The sequence below is a fragment of the Neoarius graeffei genome, chromosome 11 (assembly GCF_027579695.1).
Source record: "Neoarius graeffei isolate fNeoGra1 chromosome 11, fNeoGra1.pri, whole genome shotgun sequence".
NCBI lineage: Eukaryota > Metazoa > Chordata > Actinopteri > Siluriformes > Ariidae > Neoarius > Neoarius graeffei.
In genome coordinates, this window is record NC_083579.1 from 42781040 (window position 1) to 42793095 (window position 12056).

A 12056-nucleotide genomic window follows, 5' to 3' on the forward strand; every position below is an offset into this window, starting at 1 on the left:
GACTTCATCTGTCTGCTTGACTGCGCGAAGCGAGATATTACAGAAATAAACATATTTCACAATAATTTCAGAGGGAACGAAATTTCACTGATTTTATGAAATCAAAAGGCCGTCTAGCTTTCAATAAGGGTAGTACTTCACCTGAAATAGAAATATTGCACCAGGTAGTGCATGTTTTTGCACAGCATAACATAAATAATGAGGATGGAACATGTGTGTAAAAGTAACCAAAAAAATGACCACAAAAACCACAGGCGATGAACATAATTGTACACAACAATTATAAGAGTGAGACTTAAATAAGAAAATACTTGCAAATGAAAAGGATATTGTACCACATTTGTAATATCTCATCTCATCTCATTATCTGTAGCCGCTTTATCCTGTTCTACAGGGTCGCAGGCAAGCTGGAGCCTATCCCAGCTGACTACGGGTGAAAGGCGGGGTACACCCTGGACAAGTCGCCAGGTCATCACAGGGCTGACACATGGACACAGACAACCATTCACACTCACATTCACACCTACGGTCAATTTAGAGTCACCAGTTAACCTAACCTGCATGTCTTTGGACTGTGGGGGAAACCGGAGCACCCGGAGGAAACCCACGCGGACACGGGGAGAACATGCAAACTCCACACAGAAAGGCCCTCGCCGGCCACGGGGCTCGAACCCGGACCTTCTTGCTGTGAGGCGACAGCACTAACCACTACACCACCGTGCCGCCCACATTTGTAATATTATTAGCATAAGTAGATGATGGCAATGATATGCGAATAAAAGTGACAAAGTGACAAAAAGGTGATAGTAACACTGGAAAAACAAAAAAACAAACAAAAAAAAACCCACATGAAGGCATGGTTTGCTAAGTAGAGAGTAGAAAACCTTGTGTCCCGCCTAGAGCCCTGAACTGAACCGCACAAGACTTTTGGGATGAACTGGAGCACAGACTGCACCCCACATCTCCTTATCTGACATCAGTGCTGGACCTCACTAATGCTCTTCTGGCTGAGCGAGCACAAATCCCCACAGCCACACTCCAGAATCTAGTGCAAAGTCTTCCCAGAAGCATTTTAATCTATTCTACTTCAGTAGCCTGACCCAAACACTGCCTTACTGAGCTCCAAAATAAAACCGTATTTCTATGCAAACTACCCTGAAATTCTCAAAATAACTTTTTTTTTATTAATAGAGCTGCACTGCAGACCATACACTGTACGCAGACGAGCATATCTCAGCTTCTTTTGTCGTTCTTCATTGTTCTTAAAGTGCAAAATCATGCAGGCATTTTATGAAATGGCAATCAAAGGCATGCCATTGACTTCTGATTTTTCTAAGTGAGCCTAATAAAATACTATTATTGTTGCTAATTATAAACATTAGTTCCCTGATTTTGGGGCAAGTTCTGGTTTAAGCCACACTTCAGGTTCAGATACAGATACTTGAAGCACTATACACAACACAGATACAGATAGTGGTCTTGCCGTAGACTCCGAGTAAGTATGTTCTGTTTCACTTTGTGTCATGGTTGTGACCATCATCTCCCAGAAGGCTAGAGCTTAGAGCAATCTGCACTCTGGGGGGGAGGACACATATGGTCACTGTGACAGCAGAAGTCTCTTCCTTGACCTCTCTTACTCTTTCCCTGTCTCTCTTTGTCTTCTTCTGTCCTAGGGGATGCTGACTTTAGTGTCTAACTGCATTGATCGTTTGAGTGTCTACAACAGTGCAGCACACTTTGGGGAATGTGTAGGAGAGGAAGCTGGCATGGCTTGGAAAGACATTCTCAACCTGCTCTATGAGCTCCTGGGTAAGACAGTAGAATGCCTGAGACCATTCCAGTGGACACTTTTTGGGATGCAAAGGGAAGAAATGTAGAATGTCGCTGCGAAAATCCAAATTCAATCCAAATTGCTTGAAACTGCACTCCTTGAATTCAGAATCAAATGCAGAACAACATACTTTTTACAGAATTAAACTATTTTTATCCATTCTTGAGATATTCCAAATCAAAGACTGAAAAAACGGCTTAATTTTTAGAAAGTTGCCGTAATATTCTGTCTGAGGATCACATGGTCCAAAATGGGCCTCATTAACCAATGAGATCAAATGCTTTTTCTTAATAACTTTTTTTATTTTTCAAGATACTGTATTTACATGGACATTGGCAGGCACATAGACGGTTGTATACCGAATACAAAGTTTGAAAAATTAGTACAACTAATTATGCAAAATAGTATTTAATTAGCACCAATTATGCTAATTAGGTTAACCCGTAAAATCAGTACACTCAATAAAAAAGTAAGAAAAGATTATTTCTAATACCATCTTTGTGCTCTGTAGGCCTTTGTATTTCGAAATAGGGCCTACTAGTGTTTATATGAAAGAATATACTGTAAATGATTATTTCGATTAATATTCAGTTTTCAAGGCTAACCTCGAAAAAACTGTGTGAGCCACATCCGATAAACAATTCCAATGAATTGAACTGAAATTGACGTTTGCATTTCTGACTTCTCTTTTTTTTAAATCTCATTCTGACCACTAAGATCTCAGTATTTTTCACCAAAACAACTACAGTTATATTCTAAAATAGTTATTTATTTACATCAATCGGTTTGATTTGAAATTTTTTTTAAAAAAGTAGGTAAAGCTACAAAAACTCACTTCAAAGTATCCCATGAAGCATAACATCAAAACTAGCAGAGGGAAAATGTTGCTGAATACTTCATCAGAAACAGTGAGAGAGCTACAGAACATCCCTATAAAAGTTATCTGATTGATATTCACGAGTAACCCAGTCGGAAACCGATCAGAAGAGAGAGAGACTGACTGCTACCCTGTGACTCAAAAAGCACCAGCAGTTTCCCGACGTCACGCAAGCAGAGAGTGAACTCTGTTGTACCAACTTCAACCTGCCGTTACTCCCAAAGGACTGAACAGATCTTAACCAGATTAATTTCTTTGGAAAGCAGATATTATAAGCGTTTTAAGGATAGTATTCACAATAGAAAATATTCAAGAGTTAAGCAATGACAGGTTTGGAAACTTAGATGAGCGTCTGCACGCACAGTTTTCACACCACGGCCAGCCTGATATGATCTGATATGCCTACGGTACTAATGTTCAAGTGGGAAATATGTGCAAATCAGTTATGGTCTAATAGCCTTGAAAAAAGTCCTCCATTAGAGAGAGAGAGAGTGTGTGTGTGATGGTCATCTCACTGGTTTATTAAAGGTTTCGCCATCTCTTGTGGTCACCAGTCCATAGAACCTGATGTGTGGCTGAATGGTGATTTTCTCTAGTGTCAGTTAGACCACTTTATTTTATTACTGCTGGAAGATTGTACAACCTTTATGGGGCTTTTGATCCAGTGAAACTGTGAATATGGCTTCTAAGTGATTTTTTTTAGAAATATACAGTGTCTTGCAAAAGTATTTTTTTTTTATCATTAATCCCTTTTTTTGGATAATGAATCCCTTTTTTATTATTGATATATTCAAATACAATACAGTTATACAAAACAATTATAATACAATTATACAAAAAATTAGAATTTATTGCAATTTATTGCAAAAGTAATTTATTGCAAAAGTATATTTACCTCCTTGGTGTTTGTCCTGTTTTGTCGCATTACAAGCTGGAATTAAAATTGATTTTTGGGGGGTGAGCATCATTTGATTTACACAACATGCCTACCACTTTAAAGGTACAAATGGTTGTTTTTATTGTGACACAAACAATAATCAAGATGAAAAAAACAGAAATCTGGAGTGTGCATAGGTATTCACCCCCCAAAAGTCAATACTTTATAAAGCCACCTTTTGCTGCAATTCCAGCTGCAAGTCTCTTGGGGTATGTCTCTATTAGCTTAGCACACCTAGCCACTGGGATTTTTGCCCATTCCTCAAGGCAAAACTGCTCCAACTCCTTCAAGTTAGATGGGTTGCATTGGTGTACAGCAATCTTCAAGTTATGCCACAGATTCTCAATTGGATTGAGGTCTGGGCTTTGATTGGGTCATTCCAAGACATTTAAATGTTTCCCTTTCAACCACTCCAGTGTAGCTTTAGCAGTATATTTAGGGTCATTGTCCTGTTGGAACATGAACCTTCATCCCAGTCTCAAACCTCTGACTGACCCAAACAGGTTTTCCTCCAGAATTGCCCTGTATTTATTGCCATCCATCTTTCCTTCAGTCCTGACCAGCTTTTCTGTTCCTGCAGATGAAAAACATCCCCACAACATGATGCTGCCACCACCATGCTTCACTGTAGGAATGGTGTTCTCGAGGTGTTGGGTTTGCACCACACATGGCATTTCCCATGATGGCCAAAAAGATCAATTTTATTTTAAGTTGACCAGAGAATCTTCTTCCATGTGTTTGGGGAGTCTACCACATGCTGTTGAGCAAACTCCAAACGTGTTTTCTTAAGCAATGGCTTTTTTTTGGCCACTCTTCCATAAAACCCCACTCTGTGGAGTGTATGGCTTAAAGTGGTCCTATGGACAGATACTCCCATCTCCGCTGTGGATCTTTGCAGCTCCGTCAGTGTTATCTTTGGTGTCTTTGTTGCATCTCTGATTAATGTCCTGCTTGCCTGGTCTGTGAGTTTTGGTGGGTGGCCTTCTCTTGTCAGGTTTGTAGTGGTGTAATATTCTTTCCATTTTGCTATAATGGATTTAATAGTGTGTTGTATCAGACCAGGTGGGTGGAGCACAGAAGCACGGCAAGCCAGAACTGAGTTCTCAAAACTCTTTATTTCCAGCTTTTCAGCTAAGACTTTTTCCACACTCTCCCAGCCACACATGCACACACACAAGTCTTCTGGTTGGGGAGAGAGCTCCCTTTCTCTGCTCTCTCTCTCCTTTGAAAGGGCACGGTCACTGGGGAAGACACACAAACACAGGTTAATTCCCATCAGGTGCAGTTAATCCACCACTTACCTTCCCTGACTCCGCCCTCCATTCACAGACCGACGCTTGGCCACGCCCCCGCTGCCACATACCCTCACTGCCCGACTCAGGCCGGGGAGCTGTCTGGCCTGCAGCCAACTCCCCCCCCCCCGATGGGAGAGGAAATCCGCTACGACCATCTGCGTCCCCAGCCTGTGGACCACCTCGAACTTAAATGGCTGGAGTGCCAGATACCAACGGGTGATCCGCACATTGGCATCCTTCATGCGGTGGAGCCACTGCAGGAGTGCGTGGTCCAAACAGAGGGTGAAAGGGCGCCCCAGCAGGGAGTAGCGGAGGGTGAGGACCGCCCACTTGATGGCGAGGCATTACTTTTCAATTGTGCTGTACCTGCCCTCACGCACCGACAGCTTCCGGCTGATGTACATCACTGGACGGTCCTCCCTCTCCACCTCCTGGGACAGAACAGCCCCCAGCCCTCTGTCTGATGTGTCCGTCTGCAAAATAAAGGGGAGAGAAAAGTCAGGGGAGTGTAACAGTGGCCCCCCACACAGTGCAGCCTTTACCTCCGAGAAAGCCCGCTGGCATTGCTCCGTCCACTGGACCGGATCTGGTGCTCCCTTTTTAGTGAGATCAGTCAGCGGGCTGGTGCCGTCCGAATAATTAGGTATAAACCTACGATAGTAGCCAGCCAGCCCCAGGAACTGTCTCACCCCCTTTTTGGTCTTGGGCCTCGGGCAGGCCGCAATCGCTGCTGTCTTATTAATTTGGGGATGCACCTGCCCATTGCCCAAGTGGAAACCCAAATACTGTACTTCCACCCGTCCAATCGCACACTTCTTCGGGTTGGCCGTGAGACCCGCTCGCCTCAGCGACCTAAGGATGGCCCTTAGGTTTTCTAGGTGCCGCGGCCAGTCATTACTGTAAATAATTATATCGTCCAAGTAGGCGGCCGCGTAGGTGGCTTGGGGGCGGAGGACCCTATCCATAAGCCGCTGGAATGTAGCGGGCACCCCAAACAGCCCAAAAGGAAGTGTGACGAACTGGTGTAAGCCAAATGGTGTGGAAAAGGCCGTTTTCTCTCGGGATAGTGGAGTCGAGGGGATCTACCAATATCCCTTTGTCAAATCCAGTGTTGAATAAAAACAAGCCGTGCCTAGTCGATCGAGCAACTCGTCAATATGTGGCATTGGGTACACATCGAATTTAGACACCACGTTGACTTTTCTATAGTCCACACAGAACCAAACCGACCCGTCGGCCTTGGGAACCAAGACCACCGGGCTGCTCCAGTCACTGTGGGACTCCTCGACGATGCCCATTTCGAGCATGGCCTCAAGTTCTTCCCAAAGCACCTTTTTTCTGTGTTCGGGCAGTCTGTAAGGGTGGCTGCGCACTACTACCCCCGGGGGCATTTCAACGTGGTGTTCTATAAGTTGGGTGCGGCCGGGCAGGGGCGAGAACACGTCAGAAAATTCTGTTTGCAACTGGGCGACCTCCGTGAGCTGGGTCGGGGAGAGGTGGTCTCCACAGGGGACCGGAGCGGTGGGCGATGTCAATTTTCTTTTTTGAATCTCCGGCCCCAGCTCCGCCTTCTCCGGAACCACCAACACCAACACCACGGGGACCTCCTTATTCCAAAGTTTTAGTAGATTGAGGTGGTAAATCTGTAATGTCCCACCCCTGTCCGTTCGCCTCACCTCATAGTCGACATCCCCGACTCGCCGTGTGACCTCAAAGGGTCCTTGCCACCTGGCGATCAATTTGGAGCTCGACGTGGGCAACAGCACGAGTACTTTATCTACCGTTGTGAATTCCCTAAGGCACGTGCCCCTGTCGTACAGGCGGACTTGACGTTCTTGGGCCAGCCACAAATTCTCCTGGGTTAGGTGCGTGAGTGTGTGGAGCTTGGCGTGCAGGTCAATAACATATTGAATCTCGTTTTTACTGGTTGAAGGTCCCTCCTCCCAATTTTCCCGTAGCACATCCAGAATGCCACGCGGCTTACGCCTGTATAATAATTTGAACAGGGACAACCCCATGGAGGCTTGTGGGATCTCTTGCACTGCGAATAACAGGGGCTCGAGCCATTTATCCCAGTTGCGTGCGTCTTCGCTTACAAATTTTCTAATTATGTTTTTGAGGGTGCGATTAAACCGTTCGACTAAGCCATCCATTTGTGGGTGATAAATGCTGGTGTGGATAGGCTTAATTCCCAGTAACCCATACAGTTTGCGCAGTGTGCGTGACATGAATGTAGTGCCTTGATCAGTCAGAATCTCTTTGGGGATTCTGACTTGGGAGATGACGTGGAAGAGCGCTTCTGCAATACTTCGTGCTGAGATATTGCGAAGAGGCACTGCTTCCGGATATCGTGTTGCATAGTCCACCAGAACTAAAATAAAGTGATATCCTCGGGTTGACTGATCTAATGGCCCGACGAGATCCATTCCGATTCTTTCGAATGGGGTCTCGATTAATGGCAGAGGGCGCAAAGGCACTTTTGGAATGGCCGTGGGATTTACTAACTGGCATTCGCGGCACGCCGTACACCACCTACGGACATCGCCGCGAATCCCTGGCCAATAAAACTGGGCCATTATTCGGGCTAGTGTCTTATCCTGCCCCAAGTGTCTGCCCATGGGATTAAAGTCAGCCGCCTGGAATATAAATTCCCGGCAGCTCTTTGGGATTAAAAGTTGTGTTATTTGTTCTCTAGTCTGAGTGTCCTGCATCACTCGGTATAACCTATCCTTATTAATGGAAAAATAGAGGAAGGACGGGGTGGCATTTGGCTGGAGTGTTTGACCATTGATTACTCTCACTTGGTCAAACGCATGCTGCAGAGTCTTGTCTCGCGACTGCTCTAACGGGAAATCCACGAGGGAATCCCTGAGAGAAGGAGGAGGAGTAGGCTGCTCCTCACTCTGACGCGGTGATGACGTAGACGGCTCTGTGACAGCTGCTCCTGCCAATGCCACTCTGGGACCTCCCCCCGCTGTACTATGGCAGGCCCCACTCTTCACTAAATGCGTCATTAATTCCCGAAATCCTGGCCAATCAGTCCCCAGAATTATCGAGTGGGTAAGGGGAGGATTAACTGCTGCCTTTACTCTAAATTTTTCCCCTCGAAATAGAATGTGGACCGACACTAAAGGGTAGTTGTGAACATCCCCGTGCACACACAACACCTTCACCAATTGTGCTCTTCCCAATGCCTTGTCTTGCACCAGGCTTTGGTGGATTGAGGTCTGATTACAGCCGGAGTCCACCAAAGCCTGATACGTGTCCCCTTGGATACTCACCGGTATGCGATATGCTCCAGCCCAATTGAGGGCTGTCCCGGCGCGTCGGGGATCCGGACCACCGCGCCCACCTCCATCGCCGAGCACTGATGCTGGAGGTGCCCCGGTTCCCCGCAGTGCCAGAATACCAGCCCAGACTCTCTCCCTGCACTGGTGTTCCGGAGATCACTCATCTGAGGGGGGGAAGACACAGACAAGGAAGTGGAGCCAGCCCCTGCCTCCGCGGTGGGGAAATGGGGCGAGGACAAGGAACAGAGGGGGAGGGAGAGAGAGAAGAGAGGGAAGAAGAGGAGACACGCTGTCCTGCCGTCAGAACGGCCGCCATATGGTCCTCCGCCAGCTCAATGGCCTGATCCAGCGATGCCGGGCAATGGCACTGGACCCACTCCACTGTTCCTTCCGGAAGCCGGGCGACGAATTGCTCCAGCGCCACCCGATCGATGATTCCCTCGGCATCGCGGTTGTCGGCCCTCAGCCACCGCCGGCAGGCATCCCGGAGTTGCTGGCCAAACGCGAACGGCCGTCCGACCTCCTCCAGGCGCAGCGCACGGAAGCGCTGCCTTTGCTGTTCCGGGGTGCAACCCACGCACTGGAGGACGGCCCTGCGGAGGTCCACGTAGACCAGCAGGCTGTCGGCGGGGAGCTGTAGTGCAGCCAGCTGCGCCTTGCCCGTTAGCAGGGGAAGGAGGCGCGCCGCACGCTGTTCCACCGGCCAAACCCACGCCTCTGCTGCCTGCTCAAAAAGAGCGAGGAAGGCTTCGGGGTCGTCATGCGGACCCATCTTCGTTAGGGTGAGGTGGGGAGGGTCCGTGGCGGTGGGGATCATGGACCCCGCCGACGTGAGCAGGTGCTGGAACGCCTGGCGATCTTCCTTTTGCGCCAGTACCAGGGCTTCGAACCGTTGTTCCTGCTCCTTCCGGAGGGCGATCAGCGCCTGGTGCTGGGTCTGTTGGGCCATGGCGAGGGCATGGACCAGGTCCTGGCAGGGGGAGGACTCCATGGGGCTGTTCCTTTCTGTGCTCCGTTCCGGGTTTCGGCACCACTGTTGTATCGGACCAGGTGGGTGGAGCACAGAAGCATGGCAGGCGAGAACTGAGTTCTCAAAACTCTTTATTTCCAGCTTTTCAGCTAAGACTTTTTCTACACTCTCCCAGCCACACACGCGCGCGCACACAAGTCTTCTGGTTGGGGAGAGAGCTCCCTTTCTCTGCTCTCTCTCTCCTTTTAAAGGGCGCGGTCACTGGGGAAGACACACAAACACAGGTTAATTCCCATCAGGTGCAGTGATTCCACCACTTACCTTCCCTGACTCCACCCTCCATTCACAGACCGACACTTGGCCATGCCCCCGCTGCCACATGGTGCTCCATGGGATATTCAAAGTTTGGGATATTTTTTATAACCCAACCCTGATCTATACTTCTCCACAACTTTGTCTCTGACTTGTTTGGAGTGCTCCTTGGTTTTCATGTTGCTTGCTTAGTCATATTGCGGAGTCAGGGTCCTTCCAGAACAGGCTGATTTATACAGACATCATGTGACAGATCATGTGACACTTTGATTGCACACAGGTGGATCTTAATCAACTAATTATGTGACTTATGAAGTGAATTGGTTGGACAAGCTCTTATTTAGAGGTTTCATACGAAAGGGGGTGAATACTTATGCACACTCCAGATTTCTCTTTTTTTTATCTTAATTATTGTTTGTGTCACAATAAAAAAAAAAAAAGTGTACCTTTAAAGCGGTATGGATGTTGTGTAAATCAAATGGTGCTCACCCTCCAAAAATCCATTTTAATTCCAGCTTGTAATGCGACAAAACAGGACAAACACCAAGGCGGATGAATACTTTCGCAAGACACTGTATACAAAGTTTGCATACAGTTGAAATCACGTTTTCCTTTAATAGAATGTTGGCTGTGTGATTTTCTGGCAGCTTGAGGACCTTATGGTTCAGTCAGGGACTCTTACTGAGAAATAACTTTTTCTTCGCAAGTGGAAATGTTTGAATATAGACAAGTGTGCCTTCTTGTGAGTTTATGATAAAAATAGTGACCTTCATACTGTAATGCTCAAGCTGCCCTTCATTTTTCATCCAGACAGAACCTTATCATACTAAAATCACAAAATACACAATTATGCATACAGTATTTCTGTACATTTTTTTAAATAAAAAGCTTGAAATTGTTTTCTTCTATTGGCAGATTTATATTCATATTTGTTTTATTGTAATCTCATATTCATACACAGATAAATGTGACTACATTCAATATGTAGTGAGGATTTGTGTTTTATATCAGTTTATGGGTTCTATGCACACACACACACACACACACACACACACACACACACACACACACACACACAATTTTCTTTACCTCCATTTTCCTTTCCTTTTTTGGTTCAGCATCCCAGCTTTAATATAGTGAAGAGATTTTTCTCCTTCACTGGGGATCGCAGTGTCTTATGATCATACACACACACACACACTGTGCAGCCGAGATGTTTTCTCAGCAGATGGCCTCTGAATCCATGATGAAGTATGCCATCTATCCTCATCAGTGTCTGATGTGGCAGCTGATGTCCTTTCCTAACCCCTCACAAATAACAATGGCATTGCTGTACCTATTTGAAACCTTAACTTATAGATCGTAGTGCATCACACACACACACAAAAAAAAACAACAATCACCCATGCATGTACACATTAATGAGCTACAGAAAAAAATTTGAAAGGTACCTTGATTACACATTCATACAAACCTTATTAAAAAAAACCTGGATGATTTCTCAAAAGCGTACAGGGTCTTGCAAAAGTATTCATCCTCCTTGGTGTTTGTCCTGTTTTGTTGCATTACAAGCTGGAATTAAAATGGATTTTTTTTTTTTTTACTGTGACACAAACAATAATTAAGATGAAAAACCAGAGATCAGGACTGTGCATAAGTATTCACCCCCTTTCGTATGAAACCCCTAAATTAGAGCTGATTCAACCAAGTCGCTTCATAAGTCACATAATTAGTTTATTAAGATCCATCTGTGTGCAATCAAAGTGTCACATGATCTGTCACATGATGTCTGTATAAATCAACCTGTTCTGGACGGACCCTTACTCTGCAACACTACTAAGCAAGCAACATGAAAACCAAGGAGCCTCCAAACAGGTCAGAGACAAAGTTGTGGAGAAGTATAGATCAGGGTTGGGTTATAAAAAATATCCCAAACTTTGAATATCCCACGGAGCACCATTAAATCCATTATAGCAAAATGGAAAGAATATGGCACCACTACAAACCTGACAAGAGAAGGCTACCCACCAAAACTCACAGACCGGGCAAGGAGGGGATTAATCAGAGATGCAACAAAGACTCCAACAATAATGCTGAGGGAGCTGCAAAGATCGACAGTGGAGATGGGAGTATCTGTCCATAGGACCACTTTAAGTTGTACACTCCACAGAGCATGGCTTTATGGAAGAGTGGCCAGAAAAAAAAGTCATAAAAAAACAGGTTTGGAGTTTGCTCACCAGCATGTGGCAGACTCCCCAAACACATGGAAGAAGATTCTTTGGTCAAATTAGACAAAAATTGAACTTATGCCATGTGTGGCGCAAACCCAACGCCCTGAGAACACCATTCCTTCAGTGAAGCGTGGTGGTGGCAGCATCATGCTGTGGGGATGTTTTTCATCTGCAGGGACAGGAAAGCTGCAACTATAAAGGTGCAAATTGTTGTTTTATTGTGACACAAACAATAATTATGATGAAAAAAACAGAAATCTCGAGTGTGCATAGATATTCACCCGCTTTCGTTTGAAACCCCTAAATAAGAGCT

The 12056-nt window shown here is 45.9% G+C and overlaps 1 protein-coding gene across 1 annotated transcript in view; it reads left to right on the forward strand.

Annotated features, from left to right (window-relative positions):
* LOC132893656 (ryanodine receptor 3) overlaps window positions 1-12056 on the forward strand; it is a 476331-nt gene that overhangs the window by 156870 nt on the left and 307405 nt on the right. The window contains exon 16 of the mRNA XM_060932802.1: window positions 1674-1809. Within this exon, the coding sequence (XP_060788785.1) occupies window positions 1674-1809 (136 nt within the window). The remainder of the gene's footprint in view (window positions 1-1673; window positions 1810-12056) is intronic.